The following is a 25172-nucleotide window of genomic DNA, read 5'->3' as shown; positions in this document are numbered from 1 at the left end:
TGGCGATATAGCTGAGAAAACAGTATGAGGAAGTGGGGATCCACACGAAAGGGGGACCACATATAATTTCATTATACGCAGATAATATGTTGCTATACCTAGGTACCCTGAAGAGAACCTTCAATACATTCTGGAAGCAATGGAGCGTTTTGCGAGGCTCTCTGGTATTGCAGTTAATCCCAAGAAATCGTGTATATTCCCCCTGGCGAGGTATATAGGGGTCCCGCGGGAACAACTGCCAGTCTTACAAATACCTTAGGAGACCAGCACGTTTAGATATCTTGGGATTGACATTTATCACACAGCGGAAGCAGAAAATAAAGATAACACTGAGAAAGCAGTAGCAAACATCAAAAATAGCATGAGGTTCTGGACTAGGCTCCCCTTGGCCATGATGGGGAGGGGGGGCATTGTTGAAGATGGTTGTATTGCCTAGGCTACAAAATCTTTTTGGGAACATACCATACATGATACCCAAGCGTTTCTTTGTCAAACTCCCGAGCATAAGCAGGGGCTTCATCTGGCATGGAACTAGGAACAGAATTGCCCTATGGAAATTACAGAACACTTATGATAAAGGGGGGTATTAAACTGCCTAACTTTGAGATCTATTATTTGGCCAGTCAACTGCAATACGTGGCTAAATCGTTAACGGAAGACTCAACATCAGAGTCTAGACAGTTGAGATCTGAATGTGCCCAGTTTTTTATAAGGAACTGATATGGCTGCCCAAACTTGAGCTACAAGGGCACCCGGGGATGTTGAAATTGGGATGGAAGATATGGTGCAAGGCTTGCCAGGTCATGGAGAATCCTACCCTGTGTTCTCTACAAGTGCCGTTAGTGGCATTGACCGGAGGAGACGTGCAACTGAGGAAGATGATTCATAGGCATTGGGAACCTGTGGGAATAGCTACAGTGGGAGAAATATGGCAAGAGGGGGAAGTAAAGGAATTCGGGGAGCTGGTAGAGGAAACAGGTCTACACTTGAGGCAGTATATTACCTATACAAGCTTGGTAAGGCGGATGAGAGAGACATGGTCTGAGATAATGCTGGAAGAAAAACTTGACACGGTCATTGAAATGATGTGGCAGAGGAGAGGCATAAGGTTTCTCGAATTTATGAGCTGCTGATGTCCAGGGTGGGAAAGGACATGGCCCAATTAAGACGAGACTGGGGAGAGGAAGCTGGAGAACTCATGAATGACGGGTTATGGGAGCGGGTTCAAGGGTATCATAAAAAAGTGTCCAGGAACGCAAGATTACAATAAATATAGCTATATGTAACCCATAGGGCATACATGACCCCCCAGAGAATAGCTCAGTTCAAGAGCGCAGAACGACAAACATGCCCCAAATGCGGGGAAGAAAACGCAGGGATGATACACATGTTTTGGGCATGTCCAGAAGTTGGGAAGTTCTAGGGGGGAAGTAGCCCACCGATTAAATGGGAAAGGGATAAAGCTAAACATTGAATCAGTGTGGACATGCATGGTAGGGGGTTCCCTAGACCACATCAAATGAAACATGTGAGCAAACTTAAGGACTTGGCTTATATACTTGCCAAGTGCAGAATTGCCATGGGGTGGAAAGCATGCAACAGACCAAAGGTAGAAGCTTGGTGGAGTGATCTCCAGAAATGGAGCGAAGCGAAAACGGCAGTATGGAACGAAGTGGTCAGCAGGGGGGGAGGGGGAAGCAGGAACCCTGACGGCCTGGAAACACTTAGTGGCCACACTGTCTGGGACCACCCAAGACCGCACAAGCGATCATGAAACTTCTGAAAATATGGAAGGGGAGACTCCCCTGGAGGAGAGAGAGGCAGAGTGCGAAGTGGAGTGGGCTCGAGTTGGGGGGAGAGGCGGGGCATACAGTAGATACTCAACGATATGTACATGATGCTAAAGTATTATGACAAGTACTGCTGGATTTGTTGAATGTTGATTGATTGTTGTAAAAACCAATAAAAATTGTTTTAAAAAAAAATGCTTCAGTTGGCTGCCACTTGGCATATTGTCCCAGGCAGTCTCAGTAATGGATGCGGAGCAATCATGGTCATTAAAAAATTGTAGATTTTAGTGCAAACACTTTTTCTCCATGCTTGCTGTGGTCCTGCACCCCTCTTAAAGTGTTTGTAAGCTAGCGAGTAGGCGCTGTAGAGGATGAGGCGTTCCATGTGTTAAAATCGCAGCAAAAATGGCCGTGGACACAAATATCGCACCAAAAAGGATGTGGTTTTGCCGCTGCAATGCATGTAAGGATGCGGGGGACATCCCTGCAACCCCCAGACCCATTATACCATTTAAGGGGAGCGGGGAACACCCCCGCAACCCCTGCTTCCCTTAAATGGTGTAATGGGGTACACCTTTAACGGGTCAAACCACTGCATTTTTGCCACGATTATTTATACAGGCGACATTTTTGGCGCAATTTTATCACTGCATACCGGATGAGGTGGGAAGCTGAGTGCACAAGAACTGGCAGAATGGGAAATACCACTATATCTTACTGGCTCCCTCACCACTCACCTATGTTATGTGAACCATTACCTCCCCCATTCATTCCTCATATAGGAATGTTGGCAGCCCCTCACATCACTGGCTCCTTCTGCCACCATATGCTTCTCTGGCCGGTCAGGTCTTCCACCTTTTAGGCTTAAGTGGTGCTGAAGGGGTACTCTCTTTCTTCCCCCATGGGGCAGACAGTTTCCTCAGCCTCTTCTCCGGGGGGGTCAGCTCTTCCACCTTTTAGACTTAGGCAGTGCTGCATGGGTGCTAGTGTTCTACCCTATGGGTCAGTCAGTTTCCCCAGCCTCTTCTCAGGCGGGTTGGCTCTTCCACCTTTTAGACTTGGGTGGTACTGCAGGGATACTCTCCTTCTTCCCCGTGGGTCAGTGAGTTTCCACAGCCTCTTCGCAGGGGTGTCAGATCGTCCATCGTTAGGCTTGGGTGTTGCTGCAGGGGTACACACCTTCTTCCCCATGGGTCAGTCAGTTTCCTCAGCCTCTAATCAGGCGGGTCAGCTCTTCCACCTTTTAGATTTGGGTGGTGCTGCAGGGATACTCTCTTTCTTCCCCGTGGGTCAGTCAGTTTCCACAGCCTCTTCTCAGGGGTGTTAGATCGTCCAGCATTTAGGCTTGGCTGGTGCTGCAGGGGTACTCACCTTCTTCCCCATGGGTTAGTCGGTTTCCTCAGCCTCTAATCAGGCGGGACAGCTCCTCCACCTTTTAGACTTGGGTGGTGCTGCAGGGGTACTCTCCTTCTTCCCCCTGGGTCAGTCAGTTTCCACAGCCTCTTCTCAGGGGTGTCAGATCGTCCACCGTTTGGACTTAGGTGGTGCTGCATGGGTACTCTCCTTCTTCCCTGTGGGTCAGTCAGTTTCCTCAGACTCTTCTCAGAGGGGTCAGCTCTTCCACCTTTTAGACTTAGGTGGTGCTGCAGGGGTGCTAATCTTCCCCCCCCCTGGGTCAGTCAGTTTCCTCAGCCTCTTCCCAGGTCGGGTCCGCTCTTCCACCATTTAGACTTAGTTGGTGCTGCAGTGGGTTTTCCCGTTATTCCCCCTGGGGCAGTCAGTTTCCTCAGCTTCTTCTCAGGGGGTCAGCTCTTCCACCTTTTAGGCTTATTTGGTGCTGCAGGGGTACTCCCCTTCTTCCCCCACGGTCTGTCAAGTTCCTCAGACTCTTCTCATGGGGAGGCAGCTCTCATCCACGCTCTTCATGGAGCATCCAGGCAGGCAGTGCCCGAGGGTAGTCCAGCCTCCTTCACTCAGGCAGGAACTCCTCCTTCAGGATACAGTTCCACTTCATGCACCACTGTCTGGAGAGAAGTACAGGGAACCCGTCTCTGACTGAGACAAGTTCAGAGTGAGCTGGATCTGCTTTTATAGCCAGACCCCTCGTCCTGTTGGCCGCTTATCAGTGGAAAACCGTGCTTACAGGATTGATTGGCAGGGTTTCCACTCTTGTTTGTTTGTTTGTTTGTTTTTATTATTTGTAATGCGCACCTAACCCGGAGGTAGCAGGGCGCAGGAGCAACACGCGGATTGTATAGCTTAGGTTACATGTGATACTGTGGAGTCCAGCTGTGGTTACAGTGCCAGACACAACAGCAGAATTCAGAGTAAGTACAATGGGTCGTAATTACATGAAGAATATGATATAAATAGTTTACAAATGTATAACTGGAAGGACAATAAGTACCAATACATTAGATATCATGTTCCATGTTCCTTGATCCAATGAATGAGGTTCGCTCTGAATTGTAAGTATGGCAAATCTTCCCTTAGAGATGGTGGTAGTGAGTTCCATTGTTGTGCTGCTTTGACAGAGAAGCTACTTCCCCCAGTGGTAGTACGTTTAAATCTGGACAGCAGTAGGAGGTTAGAATTCACCTTTCTGGAAGGGCGGCAGGATACTTGTCTGGTGAATCTTCTTATTAGGTATTGGGGGGCAGAGTGGTGGAGACATTTGTGGGTCAGAGAGGCAGATTTGAGGAGGATCTTTTCTTTCGTGGAAAGCCAATTGACGGATCTTCTGGTCTCAGAAATATGGGCTTTCTTCGGGAGACATGGGGCTGCTCTTAATGCATTGTTGTGCAAGATTTGAATCTTGTCCGTGATGTACTTATTGCTACCTACATATAGACCATTGCAATAGTCCAGTTTTGGACAGGATCAAGGCTCTTACTAAGGAGATGCAGTTGTTGGAAGAGAAGAAGGGTTTTGACCTCCTTGGCTACAGCAATAGTGTTATTGTCGATTACAAACGAGGAGTAGGTATGGCCACGTCTGTTGAGATTAGCTGTAGAGCCCAGGATGAGGAGTTCCGTTTTGTCATCATTCAGGCATAAACCGTGGGAGGCCATCCATGCCTGTATGATGAGGTACACTCTGTTCACAAAGGCCAAATCCTTGTCATAATCCCCCGTCAGCGGGATGAGGATCTGAGTATCATCGCATAATTCTTGTAGGTGATACACAGACCATCAAGATCATCAAAAGGGGTCTTTGTGAAAAAAGAGTGGGAGAGACAAGCAAGCCCTTTGGCACATCACAGGTAATGGGCATTGGGTCAGCGGCTGCTAATGGGGAAAACACTTGCATTGTTCTGTTATTGAGAAAGGACTGAATCCAGTCGATAGCCTCTTGGGAGAAGCGGGCTGCTGGTTTGAGATGGTTGCAGAGGATCTCATGGTCAACCAGATCAAATGCAGCTGAGAGATCGAGGGGCAGCAGTAATGCTGTCTTGCCCTCGTATCTCACCTCATCTATTTGAGCCTTAAGGTCTACAAGTGCAGTCTCTGTGCCATGTTGGGGTCTGAAGCCTGACTGTCGGACTCCTAAGAGGTAGTTGTGTTCGAGGAAGTGTTGGATTTGTAGATGTGCTACTTTATCGAGGATTTTAAGTAGGAAAGGGACCTTGGTAATGGGGCGGTAATTAGTGGGGCTGGAGGGGTCAAGGTTCTGTTTTTTGAGAAGAGGGAAGACCCAGGATTGTTTTAAGTTATTGGGTATGGTGCTAGTCGAGAAGGATGCATTTATGAGTTTTGTAATAAAAGGGGAGAGTTCACGTGCTGCATCTTTTATGAGTAGTGCTGGGCATAGGTCACCATGTCAATTCGAGGGTTTGAGAGTAAGGATGACTTTTTCAACCTCTTTAGTGGATACTTTGCGAAAGTTAAAGTGGGGAGTGGCTAAAAGTGGTAGTGTAAGGCTAGATCGTGGCACTGTCACGTTAGGAATGCTAGGTTTAGAGGAAGAGGCATATTTTTTTTGTTGCTAATCTTAGCTTGCAAAGTTGTAATTTTGTTAGCCAGAGCATTGTGTATGCCGGAGCACCAGTTTTTATCCTTGAGGCAGGACTCTGGAGTTTGAATAAGGGATTCTATCTCTTTTAGTATAGCGAAAAGCTCTTTGATATTGGATTCAGCTTGGGAGTTTCGGAGGTTGTAGGACGTGTGTTTAGCAAGGACGATTTATTTTTTGTAGAGGGATACTTGTTTATTCAGGTTGCTCTTGTTAAACTCTGAAGGGTCTAGTTGCATTATTTTTTCATATCGGCGTTTCTCCTGTCTAATTGCTTTTAAGTGAGGAGAGAACCAGGTATTCACATGTTTACAGGGTTTGCTCTTTCGCATTTTCAATGGGGCCATAACGTCAAGGGATGAAAGCCTCACTTTGTTATATATTTCTACCATATTGTAGGTGTCTGTATGGTCTGGGATGGAATTGAGGGTAGGTAGTATCAGGGGCATAAGGTTTTCAGGAGTAATGTTTCTTTTGTTCCTAGTAGGGGCAGCTGGGGCTATACTGTCAGTATGCACAGGAGGTGGGGCCTCTAATGAGAACATGATCAGATGGTGATCCGACCAAGACTGAGGTATTATGGACGTGACTGTGATTGGTCAGTTATGCTCGGCAATCCAGTCAATGGTTATACCTTTAATGTGGCCAATTTGAAGTTCTGCAGTTTTAATAACTGTTTCACTTTATTTTTTTCTTTTATGTATTCTTGTTTTATTTTGGTCCTCCTTAAAATATTATTGGTCTTGTTCTTGGGCTCAGGGTCTTATTTTACTAATTTAGGTGCACCCTTATATTTCCATAAGGTCCTCTATGGAGATTCGAACCCAGGTCCTCCCACAGGTTCTATGGTTTTCCAGACACCCTGGATTTATGCTGGCACTGCCAAAGAAAAAGGCTAAAGCCTTTCTTCTGAGGTCCTGTGGTGCCTCTCTTTCAGCATCTCTACGCATCCCTCCTGCAGCGCTGAATATGCTGCCATCCCAGCAACTGGAGCTCCAGTCTGGGCAAACCATGGGGTGGATGCTCCACTGTCCCCCTATGTGGTGGGAGCAGTGCCCTTGTTGCCGCCATCTTCCTCAGGGACCCACCCAAGCAGGCAGGCCTGTCACGGCAGCCAGGCAGTCATGGTCAAGTCTATTGTAGGAGCCACGTTACCAGGCCTCATCACAATTATTTGTCAAAACTAATCAAGTGGACGCCTTCTTGATGGCTATCACATGACAGCTATAGAAGGTGACAGCATAAAACACAAGCATCGGTTCAATGATGACCTCATGATCGAATCACCAAAACAACACTTTAGTGCTTCTACTAATGTGATCATACGAATTTGATTTATTACCAATGCCCTGTAGTCCGGAAGAAGTGTACACTGGCATACAGTGTACAGCCACTCGGTGTCACTGCAGAGTCAGGGCCTGCTTGCTCACTAGTGTCCATGAGAACTTCTGCGAGTTCATATCAACATACATCATTTAACATCTATGCATACCACCTACATGTATTTGTATCACTTGGCAGCTAGTGATACATATGCAACCAAAGCTCCAAGGAACCACCAATGTAAATCATGGTCACTGGCCCCAGGAGGTTACAGGCTGTCAAAGGATCAACCGTTTACAGTTAAATGGCAGCTTAGTCAGATGTTCATTTTGACGGAGGCAGATTGAACCGATGCAGATACATTGGAAAAAACATGTGCCAGCTGCTGCCCACCATCTTTTTAGACATGTCATGCATTATTTTTATTGGAGGATTTGTGGACCATTGGACCACTGTGCAAGATTTGTCTTTGTATGTGGAGATCTTACCCTTTCCTCACTGTATTAAGTACAGGAATCTGCAACCTTTGGCTCGCCCGATGTTATACACTCTAACTCCCATCGACCCTAGACAAAGCAATGAAAGGGGAGGGATCATGGGCGCCATAGTCATGAACACCTGAGAAGCTCAGGTTGCTGACACCTATAGAAGAGAACAAGATTGGCTGCTGGTGTCCACATGCATTATTTTAAATCCTTACATAGGTTTACAGGGCTTTCTAAGCCGGCAGCCTTGTTCATAATGCCCAAGAACGCTTAGCGGGTTGACACTCGCCCAGACATGAAAATTGTGCCCTTTGAATATGAAAAATTGTAAATTGCTGGTGCCCACGTCTCAGGCATTCTTTATGAATGGCATGAACTTTCACATGATTTCGGAAAGATCCCTTCTCTTCTTGGCATTGGAAAGCACCTTCCATATTAGTTATTTAAAAGAATGTGGCGGTCCCATACATTTGCATTGCCTTTTCATCTTCATTTCATGCATTTAAGAAGATTCTGTTTCATGTTTTGGTTTAATTGGTTGATTGTTTTAACTGTTTAACAGCACTTTAGAAGTTAAACTTATGGGATATACTATAGATTTAAAAAATCCGAAAATAAAAGCATGTGCCACACCTTCCTTCCTCCTGGATGTTCTCGATGCCGATGGCGCTGCTCCGCCGTCCCCGCAGGCGGCTTCCCCGGGATCTTGAAGGGCTTCTGCCCGGGAGGGCGAAAGACTGCAGAAAGAAGAGTAGGCAGTGAAGTGGGCAAAGATAGCTTTCCACGCAGCCTAATTTATGCGACTGGAGGCAAAATCTCTGACTGCTTGACCTACTCAGATGGCAATGAACATATGACTTACCTCTAATCCACTATGGCCTGGGTTGCAAGTAAGCAGTCGTAGCCATTGCCAACAAGACGCGGTTTCTCCGCTTTATGCGAAGTGGTGAATATTATTGTACCTATAAAATAGCTATTTTCTGTATTTCTAGATACCGCACATTTTGACCACCCAGATATTACTAAGAACTGGCACAAGTACCCCTCTCACTGGTCAGAGTTTGTTTTGGTAATTTTGGGTGGTTTGGCTGCATTGCATACCAAGCTGTTAGACAATTTCATGACCATTTTATGAAGATGGTTTAACTTGCCAGAGATCAAACCAAACATTATAATGCATGTTCATTAGACCATATCCAGAGAAGCATAAACTACATTTTAGCACCCAGGCAGTCATTATACAGTCTATGTGGGAAAGCTCTCTGGAAATAGGCAAATGTGATTGGATGAGGTAGTGTGACCATGTTACCATGCTATTAAATCTTAGTGCATGGCTAACCACTCTTCCGTTAGGAAATATCCGCAATCTTGGGATTCTTTGTACTGGTCTTTACCTAATCCTCTTTCATGATTAACAGCCTTCAGACGGGCAAGGAGGATGGGGGCACTTGACCTCTCTACCACATTCATGTAGTAATAGCTTTCCTGACTCTGGAGCCAGTCAATGATCCTGATTGACCCTTATCCTCCTTATGCCGCCTTACATCACTTGGGTCCACCAGTCAAGTGATGGCCAATAACTAGCCTTATTGACGGCCGTCACGGTTCATAATGACACATTAAATATTTGTGACAAGTACTGCATACACCGCCAATTTAATTACCGAGAAGGGTGTGGTAGCTAAGGATTTCTAAAATACGCTGCCCTTTACTTTCTGCATGTTGTCAGCACCTACTAGATGGCACTCAGAGATCAGTGGAGGGAGAGAACATCCCCACCAGCCCTCCTCCTCCTTATACTCCCCCTTATAAGTGCCAGGAGGAATTCCTCTGTGTGCTGTCTTTTCAAGAACGGAGGAAGTTCAGTGAACCTTGAAGGATTTTGTGCCACTGTGACTTTTGTGTGGTCAGTACCCTTTCAAAAACAAGGTCCCTCTGCATTCCTATTGTTCTTGGAGCAGCATTCAATTGATGGGGCTTTCCTACTTTCCACCAGAGAAAAAGTGCACGGCCTTCGTGCGCCACATCACGTTTAACCAGCTCTCCTTCACCGTGGCTGTGTGCTCCCAGAGGGTGATATGTTATAGTGCTTTTGTATTATGCCAGATCCCCACTGTAGAAGTTTCAGAACACAGAGTTCTTGCCCAGAGCATAGTGTGCCCCCACCCATAGTAATCAGAGCTTAGTCTGCTGGGAAAAATAGCATGTGTAATGATGAAGCCGGATGGAGGGAAAGGAGGAAACGGGTTTCCAAACGCAGCAAGGCAGTTAGGCATGGATGAATGCATGTATTAGCATCAATGCATGTTAATGCATTATATATGGACTATCTTTTATAAAGAGGCGACATAGATACGTATGTATTCAGCGAATACATGGTCTGTGAGGAGTAGGCCACGAGGGGGAAGGATGGAAGGGACCACAAAAACAACACTCTGAGAGGCAGCAATGGACACTATACGCATGCATGATTAGAGCCTGGATATGAAGGCAGGCACCATGAAGCCATGGAAGGAAGGGCAGCACTGAAAGACGAGAGACACACAGCGACCAATGAACACTAGCTGAGGTAACAGAGTTGCTTACCGCAGCAATTGCCTTCGGACCCTCGGTGACGCTGTGGGTGAGGACAAGACTGGCCACCACTGGACGCGTCTGAGTGGGGGGCTTCTTCAGGGCGATCCCCAGAGTGTCTAGGCTTTGACTGCGTCCACGGATCACTCGCTAGACAAACAGAAGGAGAGACAGACAGACAGACAGACATGTAGGAAGAAGGCAGCATAGTTGGGAGCAGCTGTGGCAGAAAGAGGCAAGAGAGAGGGAAAGAGGCACCTACATTTGGTCGGGAACCAAAAAAGACAGAGGGAGAGAGTTAGCGGCAGCAGCAATGAAACACACATATGTAATGCTGCTACGAGGGGATACCAAAGTACCCACTTTATGCCTACTTTCAGAAGCCAAATTGCTTGATAGATAGGTAGACGTGTAGCAGAAAATAGATTCATGGATAGATTGATAGAAAGTCATACACAAAGGAAAGACTATCTGTCAGATAGAGATACAAACATACACAGACATACAGAATGGACGTGCATAAAGACAGATTCATTTAAAAACCTTATTGGGGATATGAGTCTAGATAAAGAGAGAGAGATGCACAGAAAAAGATAAGGCATAATTAGGACAGTAGCAGAGAGAAGCGCAAGTAGAATGCCTGAGCACGGGAAGCGAAGAGACGCGCACACTCATAGGCCCGCCGAGGGTCACGTGAGGCGCACGCTGCGAGCTCGCGTGCCACTTCCGGGCCGAGGGCGGAAGTCGGTCACTCGCACGTGCTGAAGAGGAAAACCTCGTGCTGTTGGAGACCGAGAGCAGGGGTAACTGAAGTGAGTGAGAGAAATATGCGTAGAAGGTACAGAAAAGCAAGATTGCTGCACAGCCAAGAGCATAGCATGTAAAGAAGAAAAGAAGGTAGGGCAGGAAAATGTGTATTTGCCCACAGAGCAAACGTTATCTTGCATTAGACGCAGTTTTTCAAAAACAATGACATGTAGATTAATGCTATTTAATCTATTTCAGCCCCAATGGAAGGGTGAAAGTCAGTGCTTCAATTGGGCAATGTCCTGGGCAATGTCCGAAAATCATTGAGATGTCATTTCTCAAGAAATACCTACATTGTTCATTGATCCCCTCAATGTGTACTGGTGGGACTTTACGATTTATAGGTCTGGCTAATAGGTTAATTGTTAGTTATTAATGTGTCAGTGTCTCGCCATCACTGTCCACGCTCTAGCCAGCATCTTGGCTGTTCACCCCATGCAAATGGGTTCCTTAATCTGTTGACAGACTGCACCCTCCCTGTCAGATATTTATTTTCTGCTATCAAGAGATCTTGGATCCTATAACTAGACCCGCGGCCCTGCTGTTTTAAATTATTATGGCAGGTCCTGCTGCAGTCTTTAAATGCGACTTTTCAATGGAACGTTACATATCACAAAAATATGTAACATGGCACGGAGGGGCTTGCACGTGGGAAGGTTTCAGAAATAAACCACACTGTCGCATGGGGCAAATCCTGTCACATGCATGGGACAAATGTTCTTTGCAGTCGCGAGGCTTTCATGCTGTGGGATGAGCTGTGGAATTAAACAGAGAAGAGAGTGGGCACCACCATGTATTCAAAAATGTTCAGAATATTCAAGTAAAAATCAAATGTTTCAAAAAAGAATATACATCCAATTGAAAAGGAGCTGGCTGTGACAAGTCTGGAGACACCCGGACTTATAATTGCAACACACGCTGGAGACCAAGTAATAATACTGGGTCACACAACCGCTCTCATATGGGGCCCAAGATGGGCACGTATTTATATCTGATTCACGACAATATGTTCAAGTATCCATAATATACCATACTTCTTAGAGAAAGGAAAATGAGTCTTTCTGATTCATATCAAAAATGATTTATCCATAATAGTTCAAACAAAAAGCTATCACTAATAATCCTTAGTGAGGAAGCAGTTGCCACAATCCACATGTATTAGACTAAAAAAGCCAATGCATTTCGGAAATTATTTCCTTCATCAGGGCGAGTCTCATTGGTGTGGTCAGTGGTGAAAAACAGAACGTCCTGCGTTCATGCCCACTCAGCAGTGGGTTGTAAATGACATTATGCACAAAGGCATGGAGAAAATCCACTCGTGCTTAAAAGGAAACCAATCTTGTAATACACAGAGAGAAACTAACCTCCACTGTGCAGCTGCAGGGCAGTGACTCCGACTACACCAAGATTGGTTTCCTTGTAAGCACGAGTGGATTTTCTCCATGCCTTTGTGCATAATGTCATTTACAACCCACTGCTGAGTGGGCATGAACACAGGACGTTCTGTTTTTCACCACTGACCACACCAATGAGACTCGCCCTGATGAAGGAAATAATTTCCGAAATGCATTGGCTTTTTTAGTCTAATACATGTGGATTGTGGCAACTGCTTCCTCACTAAGGATTATTAGTGATAGCTTTTTGTTTGAACTATTATGGATAAATCATTTTTGATATGAATCAGAAAGACTCATTTTCCTTTCTCTAAGAAGTATGGTATATTATGGATACTTGAACATATTGTCGTGAATCAGATATAAATACGTGCCCATCTTGGGCCCCATATGAGAGCGGTTGTGTGACCCAGTATTATTACTTGGTCTCCAGCATGTGCTGTGGAATTCCCTTCATGCGCACAAAAAAGGTGTTTCCTTTTGTTGATGGTGGTTACACATTGCAACTAATTTTTGCTATAGAAAATAAAGGTTGGCATGTTGTGCGGGTGGCGACAGACTATTGAATATCCTGCCTCAGAACACGTACTTTTGGGTTTAAAGCTGTTGGCATGAGGAGGCATACATAAGTATGTAAAGACATGCATACAAACAGTGATACTCTATTGGGACCACTATTAACAGTGGGAGTGTCCCTGGTGGAGGCGCCTGTTGTTTTACAGACGGAAGCAGAGAGCTAACATAATTTTCCACCGCTGTGATATCACTGTGGTCGGTTATGGCTTCTGGCTCTTTCACTTACATAACGTACCACAAAAGACATGCACACTTTACTTTTACTTTATTACTTGCACTGCGCCAAAACGCCCAGAGGCCTCAGGGCACACACAAAGCAAAATACAGACAAGCAACAGATTGGTTGCAAAATGCGAAATCTCTTTTTTGCAAATAAGGAATTCACACCCCTCCCCTGCAACCCGGTCACTTCCTGGAGTAGCTCCTTGTTGTGAAATGTGGCACTTGAAGCTAGGAGGCTTGCAGCGGCTGTTATGTGTCCTGCGGCCTTTTGTCTTATTTAGGAATTATAATGCGGCAGCGCGTATCACCGAGATTTCTTTGGGTCCATCGCAGAGGTGCCAGAGTATGGAAGTGTTGCAAGGTGTACAATTTTGTGTTTACACATAGAACATGTCCCGCTATCTCAAATCTACGCCGATCAAAGGTGCTGTGTCGATGCCACATGTGTCCATTCAATCGATGACTCCAGACTATCTTCATGTTTTCTCTCTCTCTGAGCTACTGAAGGAGATATATGGGTCCATTTTGTACGTGCCAGGGATAATCTGGCAATCTACTTCAATCTGGCAATTTGTTTTGCTATGCAGTGTGAAATGTCACATCAAATCCAGCTTTAAAACTATATGTGGAAGACGTTTTCTATTATGCAACGCCCTTCTCAGTTCCACTTTTTATGCAGCAAATTAGCACCACAGGTTAACACACCCCACTCATGACAAGAACACACTCTGACCACATTTACAGACACCATCGAGGAGCTGGGGGACCATGCAGGCACCCCAGCTCCATATCTGCGATCACTGCACAGGAACTCACAGTACACATACAGAGTAAATCGTCAAAGTCGGTCTGCACAGTTCGGTTCCACACCAACTGCTGGGACCATCCCATTATCTACCATCAAGTATACATCATAACTAGCCACCACAGCCATTTATTGATAACACAATGCCACAGTGCCATAATGTCATGCAAAAACGTGCTACACAAAAGTCTTGCAACATAGTATGACATTTAAAATGCTTGCAATGGTTCTGTGAAGCAAGATTGTAACCCCGAGTTCTCAACTAGTGGTTTCAATTTGGATGCAGAGTTCTAAAGTGTATTCCAAGCAAAAAGGTCTGTTGTTGTATATGTATGGGATTTACAAAGTGTGAACCGAGATTGAGATCCACATGTATGGTAATTCTGAGCTTCAGATGTTTGTAGTTGCTTACATGCGTGATGTATATACATATATGGTATTTTGTCTGCCTTAGGCTGTCACATGTATATTGAATATTCTGTACCCGTTCTGTCGTATGTATATTTAATGCATATTGCATACTCTGCAGTTGAAATACTTGCTTACCTTCGTACTGCGTGCAGGTGTGTGTGTATTGTCTTTTCTTAGTTTATGTGTGTGCTTTTCAGTATATGTCAAATTCTGTTTGCGTGTGCATGATATTTGAATATTCTGCATGTGTGGGCCAAGTTCTCAGCCCCCCATATATGTTGTATGTGCCTAATGCGTGCTGTGTGTGTGTGTGTGTGTGTGTTTATGTATGTTTTAGGGGGCCAACCAGTCTAACCCCCAAGGTGTGAGGATGTCCTGAGAGGCAGGGCGGCCCATCCAGGCCATTGTGCAGCCGGCAGCCCCGGGCTGCAATAGCACAGGTGGCTTGGCTGCAACTGCCGAATGGGAGACCGATCTGCTCTTTTATTACACCCACGTGACCTTAAACATGCGACTCAGCACGAGCACTGTGGCTCAGTGCTGATGTCAACATCCATTCCAAGAGTAAAAATGAATCAACAACACAATAACGACATCACACAGCATGCATTATTATAACCAATGAGAAACTCACATTGGCCATGAAGGTCAGCTTAGGGCATCATATAGACAGTTTGCGGGGGGCACACTATCAACATTTGGCAGTACAGATTATGAGCTCGTGAGTGACGGTGGTAACTACTTGACACACAGGTCGTTCTGGCAAACACTGATGACATGCTATCTCACTGGGCCTACTTTAAGCAGGCGCGGCATAAGCGGGTTCACAGCTTCAAATATACATTACTACTCAGTTCACTTTAAGCCTATTACTACCGAGTTCACTTTAAGCCTAGCACGTTTGCAGGGTCACAGCTTCTTAAACACGCCTCATTGCTCATTGTCATGATAGGAGCGTAGGAACCTATATACATTTGCTTATACTACACACATTCAGGACCTTGACGCTCCAATCACTTTATTAGTCCCAAAAAGAGTAGTAGGTAGCGCCACACTATCCAGCAAACTCACACCGGGCCACATCAGCAGTTTGGTCATGGGGACCGTCCCTCTTTAGTAGTCAAGAAAAGCGTATGGAGAGCCGTACCAGTGATACCGGGGCCACATCGGCAGTTTGGTCATGGAGACAGTCCCTCCCTATTCATTCAGAAAAGGTGGAGAGTGCTCCATTAGCCAGCAAAGCTGCACCCAAGGACACCGGGGGCCACATAGGCTGTCGTCGCACAAGCAAGTAAACACTCAGTATGGGCTGAGCATGCAGGCCACTGTTCAGGAGCTGGTGGAGGGTCTTCGTAGCCCCCGTTCCTACGGTTCCTGAGGCAGCAGAGGCCTGAAGGGGTTCTTATTTGCGATGGTCAATCAGGAGTTTTTTGTGCCCCCCCCATGTGGACAGGGGACAAGGGAGAGAATCCTCTCCCTGCGCCCCCCATCAAATGTGAAAAGGCTGATGGCTGAGTCATGGCCGTGCTATCACTTTGCTAGCCGGCGGGACACGGGAGCGGCAGCGGGACGCCATGCCAGCTCCGGCCCAGCAGTGATGTTGGTCTTCTGGCAGCGGCCTGGGTCATGCCAACTGCAGGCTGCCCCAGGTGGGAGTTATTACCACACATTGTGGCAGCGGCGGGCCCCCCACATCTTCTCTCCCCCAGGTGGGATCAATACGCTCAATATGCGGCAGCAAAAATCCGCAGTGTGGCCAGGCTCCTCCAGGCAAGAGTTGACAGCAGCATATTAGGGCAGCAGCTTCTTTCCTGGCTCACCTTCTGCCTGACCGCACAAGCACTCTCTTAGGGAAGAGATGCAGTCAGTTCAACGTTGTTGCCCCTTTGTCACCTCCCCCAGGTGAGAGTTTGCTGTGGTCCAGGCTATGCCACCTGCAGGCTCCCCCAGGCTGGAGTGATTTGTGATAATGGGTGGGGTGCAGGAGAGGCAGCTGTCCAGGTCGCACCATTTCAATTCCCAGGGGTCAACCCCATTTACCCAACGTGGCAGGGGTTACGACAGTGCCGCATCCTTTCTCCCCCAAATGGGAGAAGGTCCCACTGCTGTGTTGGCACTGAAGGCTGCATCCTTGTTGTCTACCGCATGCAGGAGTTTGCTTGCTGTGGCTGCGGTCCAGGTTGTGCCATCTGCAGGCTCTGCCGCGGCAGGAGCGATGTGTGGTGATTGGGGGTGGCGGGGTTGCGCAGGAGAGGTGCAGTCCAGATCGCGCCAACTTCTTGCTCCTCTCGCCTCCGGGCCGCGGCACATGCAGGCATATCTTTAATTAACAGAGAGTCAGGCCGCTCCTCTCTCTTCGACCCACCGGACCTCCAGGCAGGAGTTACACATTGATGCAGCAGCACAGGCTGATGCTCTCCCACAGGCAGGAGTACATTAAGGCAGTGCACCTTTCCCCCAGGCAGGAGTACCTTAATTTCATGCAGAGGGGCAGGCCGTTTCTCTGTCTTCTCCCCCAGGCAGGAGTCCCAAATTAATGCAGAAGCACAGGCTGCTCCTCTCCCAAGGCAGGAGTTTCTTTTTTTTTGTTTGCCTTGTGGTGGCAAGGCTGTGCCGCTCCCTCTGCTCCAGGTGGGAGATTTCTATACCTTAATGCATCAGCGGTCCTCGGCGGACTCCTCGCTGTGCCACTTCTCCCCCAGTTGGGAGATGGTCACCAGTCATTGCAGCAGCGATCCTTGCCACGCCGCTTCACTCTCCCAGCCTGGATTTTAATTTTCATTCTTTTGTTTTCTAGGCAGATCACCGCCTTGTGGTCTGGTTTCAATATGTCTTGGGCTCTGGGCTCCTTGTACTCAGGCAGGCCTGTGTGGCCTGTGATGTCACATGCCACAGTAGCTTCCCTCTGTGCTCTGGTACCAGTGCCCGGGACTCTGGATGTCCCGCCAGGCCACGCCGCTCTCTTCTGACGCTCCAGGCTGCAGTTGCACACCTCTCCTCACTGCTCCAACGTACAGTTGACCATCGGGCAGGGCTCTGGTGCACAAGTCACCGAGGTGCGAGAGGCTGCTGACAGCCGGCGTGGCGGAGCCCTTCACGCAAAGAGCGTCAGTCGCCTGCCTCATCGCCAGTTGTTAGGGGGTACGGCCTCACTGTGTGAGGATGCCCTTGGAGGCAGGGCGGCCCATTCAGGCCATTGTGCAGGGGCAGCCGCCGGCTGCAATAACCACACCGACACGTGTGGTTTGACAGCAAATGCCAAGCACGAGACCGCTCAGCTCTTTTATTAGAGCAGTCAGGTGGGCACCCACGTGACCTTAAACATGTGACTCAGCACGAGCCCTGTGGCTCAGTGCTCACATCACAACAGTAAGCAGCATTTGCATGGATTATGTGTCCTGTGGTGTGGCATGTTAAGTGTATGCAATCCCGGTGTACATGCACTCAGGTCATTCTGTATGTATTGTCTGTGCATATCTGCCATATCATATCATATCATATATCTGTTTTAAGTGCGAATGGATAAGGTGTCCAGTGTGTGTTCCAAGCGGTAAGAACAGAGTATATTTTTAAGATACACTGTTATGTGGTCCATATTTAATCGACATACGCTTTCAAAGCACACTGATATATTGATGTACCTTTTGTTTTGATAACTCTTTGCATTGGAAGGGCCATGAAAAAAAGGCTGGTGTTTGCATCAGAAAGAGACGATAGAAATCTCTTTGGTTTATTTGCATAATGCACGTAAGATGATGTTTCTCTGGCCCTTGCTATCCTGTATTTTATTTTTTGATGTGCTAATGAACCACGCAGTCCAGGAGAATATTAATGCCATCTATAATACAATTTAAAAGCAGCGAAAGGATACTTGAAGAATAAAAGATGAAGGCACACATGTAGATAGAAAATGCAGACCTAAGAGTTGGGGACGCTATCATGGATGTTTTTTTTTTTTAACTCAAGTCTATTGAGCCTATCAAGATGGTTTAGAGCAATAGGCGTAACTACGCTGTGATACCTCCGGGTCTGGGCGTATAACAAATGCAATAAATAAATAAATAAATAAGGAGTGCTACATTACATCTGGGGCAATTGGAGACTATTAATACATGCGACCGAATGATTAAGTGGTATTTGACATGGCTGCTAAGGGTGTTTTCATTGCTAAGTGAAACATGCAGCTCACACTTACATTTCACAATTTTTACATCGCGAATTGGCCCAGTAACATAAATTACTTGTACCTAATAGCTCTTGGCAATGACACAGTGACAGAAAAAAGAGTAACTATCTTTTCATGTAAGCACTGGTGACAGCAAGTGCCCTAACTGCAACAAAACAGGGAAAGAATGAAATCACACAGAATATTTCTAATTGTGCCGTAAAATGTGTGTTATGCATGGATGCACGGAGGTGCTGTGGAGCAGCCGAGCCAAGATGGTAGCTACTTTCTAAGGGCTGTGCAGGCCGGGCGACTCTTATGAGTTTTTTCGAGCCCGATACCTGACAGAACTGTATTTCTTTAGACGTACATATCCTTGAGAGCACAATGATCAGCTTAGCTCATTCCGGAGCTCTCAAGATCCTTTGAATCAGAGATCCACGCTTCGTCTACAGGCCATGGATGCAGCGTGACACTGGTCGTGGGCAGCGTGACATCACCCAGAGAGTTGCAGAGGGAAAGTCGCAAAGGGCGGTGGTGCTGTTGGGTGGCCGCCTCTTGATCTACCGCTGCTGTAGAGCACCTGCAGTAACTTTGTAGAGGGACAAGGCTTGTTCCTCGTCCCTATGCAGAGTGGGGCCTTATTACCCCCACCTCCTGCCTAGGAGCCCTCAGCAACACCTACCCGAGCGCAGGGGAGAAGGATCGGCAAACTCCCGTTGTGCCGTTGGGGTTGCTTGACGTCCCCGGGCCGAGCTGTGGCTCGAGAGCTTGGAAACACTGTATGCACTGGAGGTTAATACGGATATGGCAATAAAGTGTTTGGCTGCCACCACTGCTACTGCAGCCCACCAGTTTTCAAGTGATTGCATGCTGGCACAAGGTGGGAGACCCTCAGCAACACTTCTGACCCCCTAACAGCAGCAGAGGGGCAATCAGTAGCAGGGCTATCCTAACACCACAGCATATAGCGGTATGCCTTAAACAACTGGGCTTTACAACTGGGTGTACTGGTGGAGGCCCCCCACAACCCTTATACGCTGGAGGCACAACGCAAGCTGCTTGTTACCTCATTCTCTTGATTACGATTACACATCCAGGCATTGTAAACCCATCCTCTCAATACAAGGTTGCAAAGTTGAACTTATTAATTGATTAACATTCACGATTTGCTATCGATCACTGCATAACTGCTGTATAGCAGTAGTGCAGGAGGGATCAGGCATGACAAAAGGCACTGGGAGCAAAAAGGATGGAGGCATGGATCGCTTCACAAAACAGACCCCACAGACCTAATAATACAGTCACAACTGTTGCACTCATGCCGGAGGGCCCTCTGCCACTACCCACTGCAGAGCCGCTTAATATGAGGCAAATATTGGACACAATGCAATGCGGATTCATCTCAGTTAATGAAAAACTGGATGACATTACCACCAGTGTTGTGTCTATTAATACACAATTAGAAAAGGAGACACAGAGGATTACAGCTGCGGGAGGTAGAATACGTACAGTGGAACATAATATCGAGTCACTACAATCCACATCAAAAGTTATGAAACTTCTAAAAGCGAAGTGCGACAACCTAGAGTTAAGATCCCGCAGAAACAATATACGAATAATAGGGGTAACTGAAGATGCTCTTCAGGGTAATATGGAACAGGTGGAGGAATTACTCAAGAAACATTTGGATGAATCAGTGCTAACACTGCACTTCAAAGAGGATCGCGCCCACCGAGCGCTCGTGTTAAAACCCAAAACAGGACAGGTCTCGCAAAATCCCCTTGCCTACTCGCATTGACGTGTACTTTTTTGAAGGGGCTTGTACAATTTTTAGACTACTCGACCGAGCCGGCGGGCAGCTTCAGGAAATCTTTTGTTTGTATTAAATGATGCATGTACCGTCTTTACAAGCCTCTAGATGGCAGCATTGCAATGTTATAAGTCTCAGAGAAGGAAGTTTAGGTGGAAAATGTTTCGGCTTCGCTCATTTCCTCCACAAACGGTAAGTTTGTGTGGGACTTTGCATTTAGCTCTCCAATGTGCTGTTGGACAAGGTGGTACAGGACAAATGAAACACATATATTCGAAGGGTGAACACGTCAGTTAAGCACGCGGAGTGATATTCTCACTGTGTGCTGTCCAATCCAGTGAATCACAGGTACTTTTAAACCTCGTTTTTTTTCAGTATACCCTGGTTTTTGTCACTTTGTTTTATTCGTTTAGTTAATTCTTTCAACTCGAATGAATTGCTGCTCTGGCTTATTTGTAATCCAGTGTGCTGAACAGACCAGTATCATTATCGTTCTATACTGTTTTTAAACATTGCCAGAATCACAGTGCAAGACATTGTTTGTCTCTCCAATAGGACAGCCCACGAATGTTCAGTCTTCAAATTGTTATCCTGGATTAACACGAGGGGTGAACCCACAAAAAGGTTCGATCACAGGATTGCCTATTACATCTTGTTAAATGCATTTGCCAAGGTATGTTCATGCACATTTTAAGCAACAAAAGTGCTGTCTATTTTTCGGAACACACCTTTTTAGGCATACCTCACTCTCACTGCGCCTTGCGGGGTGAGGCGCATTAGCTGCGCATGATTGGTGAGAGGCAAGACATGGGGGGGCTGCCCGTTCTCAAGCTGAGCGCACCTTTCAACACGTTTCAGCAAGGCAGCCAAATGGTGTCATTCCCAGGCCGGGGGATGAAGACTTATTTATTTCCAGCACAATCGAGTGGGTCTTTGGAAGGCATAAGGAGGCGAAGTGTTCACCTGGGCTCGGTGGGGGCTGAAGGGTGGCAGCTTTACTCAAGTTGTGCTCTCTGGTGGAAATTCATTTTATTGCAGAGCTTAAGAATTGTGCATTGTCCAGCCAGGCTTGTTATAGAGGCTAATGGGTTTTAACATATTGCTCCATAAGACTATGCCATCCGTACAGACTGCCCGTGAATGCTTGTGTCTCGTTTTCAGAAGCCTTTCCCAATTGTAGGAAATTACATCTGCCCACCTACAAATATGTCCTGAAAACGTTAAGGCTTTTTGTAGGGTTGCGAGTTGTTTCTATAGAGAATGAACAAGACATGTTAAACAGTCTTTTTTAGACTTAGAATTTTTTAGTTTTGGGTATTCAATGTCTCATGCGACATCTATAAGCCAAAATGTTTGCATTAGGGTACATATGGGGAGGAATAGCATATCAGGAGGAACACACAGGAATGACATATGAGGAATGACACAGACTCTGCAGGTGTATGGTTATGTGCGCACCCATTGCCTAGCCACGCTAATTTCTATGGCCATTCCCACTTTCAGAACTCTCTTTCTTCTCTGTGCGCTACAGTCGCTCCTCTTTATCTTTATGTGGGAATCGCCAGGATGAGACCACCTCTTCAAACATAGGTCGAGTGCATTTCTCTCAGGTCGAGTAGATAAATTAGTTACTTGACTTGCAGGTCTAGCAGCTTTTTAAAGATTTTGCAAGGCCTGCAGGAGATTACCCTTGTCCCATCATTGCACGTATTTTGTATTATAGGGACAGAGATCTGATTATTTGCCGAGCCAGAGACAGGAAAGGACTGAAACTAAACTTGCATAGTATTCACATATATCCAGATGTCACAGTTGCAGTACAGCAAGAACAGCGCACCTTACTTGATGTTAAAAAGTTGCTAAGGGAAAGAAATATCCCATATGCAATGAGGTTCCCGGCGAGACTCAAATTTCAATACAACAACAGAGCATACTTTTTTACCGTTCCGGCAAAAGCCATATCCTTTATAGAATCAAGAATACCTGTGTGCAAGTCCCACTCTGTGGGCTCTTCCTCTCCAAGATGATGCTCTAACTTATTTTTGTGTTCAGGTTACAATCATTTCTAGGAATTAGTTCCTATGGTGCTTTCCGTTTACCCATCTTCTCTAACTGCTATTCTTTCTCCTATCCTATCCCTCTCACTAAGTCCGGAAGGTAGAAGTTCAAGGGGGACATCCTGGTCTCCAACCCAGGCCTCTACATCGCTGATACCTACACCAGTGCTTCCTCCAGACAGACTCTCACAAACATCCTCTTTGTCGTTCCCTCACCTGACCTATGGACCCCTCACATGGTCTCAGCTCTCTCTCCTATCTCCTCCTCTCCCATTAATGGTGACACGTGGTGGGAGTTCATTTTGGCCTTCTTCCACTCCTCCAAGACCATTATTAATGTATATCTGAATGGCACTGTCTTGGTCCAGGGCACTCAGCCCAATCTCCTCCTTTTACGATAGGCGTCTCCCACGTCTTAACAACTTCCTTCCTTCTCCTGCTACTCCTACCAGTACCATTCTGGCTCCTCTGCCCCGCCCTTCTTCCGACACCGCTCTGGCTACATTGCTGCCACCTGCTATCACCACAACCCATTCTCAGCCCCTCTATCACTTCCGCCGGGTGTACCTCAAGCCTGTACCCCTCCCCGGAAGTCTTTCAAATGCAGCAACATTCTCCACATTGGCACTCTCGCTGCACTGTCAAATACTCATCTGTCACCTCCTTGAAGAGCTTGACCTGGATTTCCTTGCTCTCACTGAGACATGGTTCACGGCCAGCTCGGTCACAAGTTTTGACACTCTCATCCCTGATGGCTACAAAATCCTCTCCTTGCCCAGAACCAACAGACCCGTAGGGGGGTAGCTCTCATTTTTCCAGAGTGGGTTCCTGCCTCTGTCATTTCTATGCACGGCTCCAAGAAGAAATACAGAGCTTAACATGTCATGCTGAACAAGAGGGTTGGCTCTGTGCGGACGAAAATAATTTTCCTGAATAAAAACACATCCCAGAATTCCCGCTTTCTATATTTTACCAAAAGTCCATAAAAACCCAACCAATCCAATGGGTCGTCCCATTGTTTCAGCTTGTGATTCACTCCTCGAACCACTATCACTGTACACAGATTTTTTCTTGAAACCCTTTGTCACTAGTATGACATCATATATCAAAGACACCACAGAAACCTTAAACATCTTGGGAATTATTAGGTTACCAGAGACCTGCATCATAGCAACTCTCGATGTGGATGCCTTATACTCATCAATCCCCCAACGAGAAGGCCTGGAAGCTCTACGTACCATCCTAGACACCAGACCGAACAATCCGACAGTGCCGACTGATGTCATCTTAGAATGCATTAGACATGCTATGACAGAGAACTTCTTTCTGTTCAAAGACCAGATATTCAAGCAAATCAAAGGCATCAGCATGGTAGCTACTTTTGCCCCAGATGTAGCTAATCTCTTTATGGCTCAATATGAAACAGACCCCATCCACTCAGATTCCAATCTCTTCAAGATCCACATTCTGATCTGACGTAGTTATATCGATGACATCCTCCTCATTTGGACAGGGCCTGCTAATGAACTTATGCTCTTCTATGAAGGGTTAAACTTCTGCAATAGACACATCAAGTTTACGACCCACTGGGATCCACATTCCATCCATTTCCTAGACCGCCACATCTACAGTTCGGGTACAGAATTCAAGATGGAACTGTTCCGCAAAAAAACAGACCGCAGGTCTTCTCCATTTTTCAAGTTACCATCCTGTAGGACTAAAATATAACCTTCCTTACGGTCAGTTCCTAAGTATCCAGAGAAACTGTACGGACAAGACTAAGTTTTCACAACACGCAGTCTCCAGAAGATACTTATTCAAAGGGGTTACCCAAAAAAAGCGGTAAAACTGTCCAAGAAACATACATCTAACATGTATAGAGAAACGTGTCTAACACCAAAAACCAGAGAAACACTAGAAAGGCTAGTGTGCATTACCACTTACAGCCCACTCAGCAACATGATAAAAAGTACCATCAATAAACATTGGCACCTGATCAAGAACAAAGATACCCTATTCAATAAACCCTTTTTTGCCTTTAAGATAAATCTAAACCTCAAGGAACGATCGTTCCACACATATGCAGAACCAGTCAAATCAACGACTACTGAGACACTGTGGGGCCTGCCCCCGGTGAAAGGTCAGTACAAATGTGGCCATTGTGTGGCGTGCAGTTTCACAGAAACCAACACATTTTTGAATATGGAAACAATCAGTGGGTCCTCCATTCACACATGAACTGCAATAGCAAAATGGTGGTCTATGTCATAGAGTGCCCCTGTGGTCTACTCTACATCGGCAATACAATCCGAGCAGTGAAGCAACGTATCTCTGAGCATTGTTCTTGTCTCAGGAACCAAGTTCCTGAGAAACCTTTGGTAGAACACTACATAAGAAGCATTGAAACTCTGAACTGAAATGGTTTGTCCTTCAAATGTTGACCCCGCAAATAAGAGAAGGAGACATTAGGAAACAACTAACAACTTGAACAAAGATGGATACATCATTTACACACTGTCAACAGGGGCCTGAAAATCATGGTGGAGTGGAACCACTTCATAGTGGCCCGATAACCAAGATCTGATTTTCTTCCTCTGGCTGTCACCCGAGTAGATACACTCACCTAATTTGGTACTTATTCAGTGACTCCATAAAAAGTAAGAAATTATTTATTCCACTTCTATCTCAAGGTACCTCTGAATGTATGAATATTAGTTGTGGCACATGCAAGACACCACT

The 25172-nt window shown here is 46.3% G+C and overlaps 1 protein-coding gene across 1 annotated transcript in view; it reads right to left on the bottom strand.

Annotated features, from left to right (window-relative positions):
• LOC138580135 (rap1 GTPase-activating protein 1-like) overlaps positions 1-25172 on the bottom strand; it is a 713312-nt gene that overhangs the window by 82539 nt on the left and 605601 nt on the right. The window contains exons 18-19 of the mRNA XM_069650446.1: positions 10196-10333; positions 8243-8346 (exon numbers count right to left, since the gene is read on the bottom strand). Coding sequence (XP_069506547.1) covers positions 8243-8346; positions 10196-10333 — 242 coding nt within the window. The remainder of the gene's footprint in view (positions 1-8242; positions 8347-10195; positions 10334-25172) is intronic.

The sequence above is a fragment of the Ambystoma mexicanum genome, chromosome 3p, assembly GCF_040938575.1.
Source record: "Ambystoma mexicanum isolate Mex_15411 chromosome 3p, UKY_AmexF1_1, whole genome shotgun sequence".
In the NCBI taxonomy this organism is placed as follows: domain Eukaryota; kingdom Metazoa; phylum Chordata; class Amphibia; order Caudata; family Ambystomatidae; genus Ambystoma; species Ambystoma mexicanum.
The sequence above is the reverse complement of the archived record's forward strand: the minus strand, read 5'-3'. Positions and strand labels throughout refer to the sequence as shown.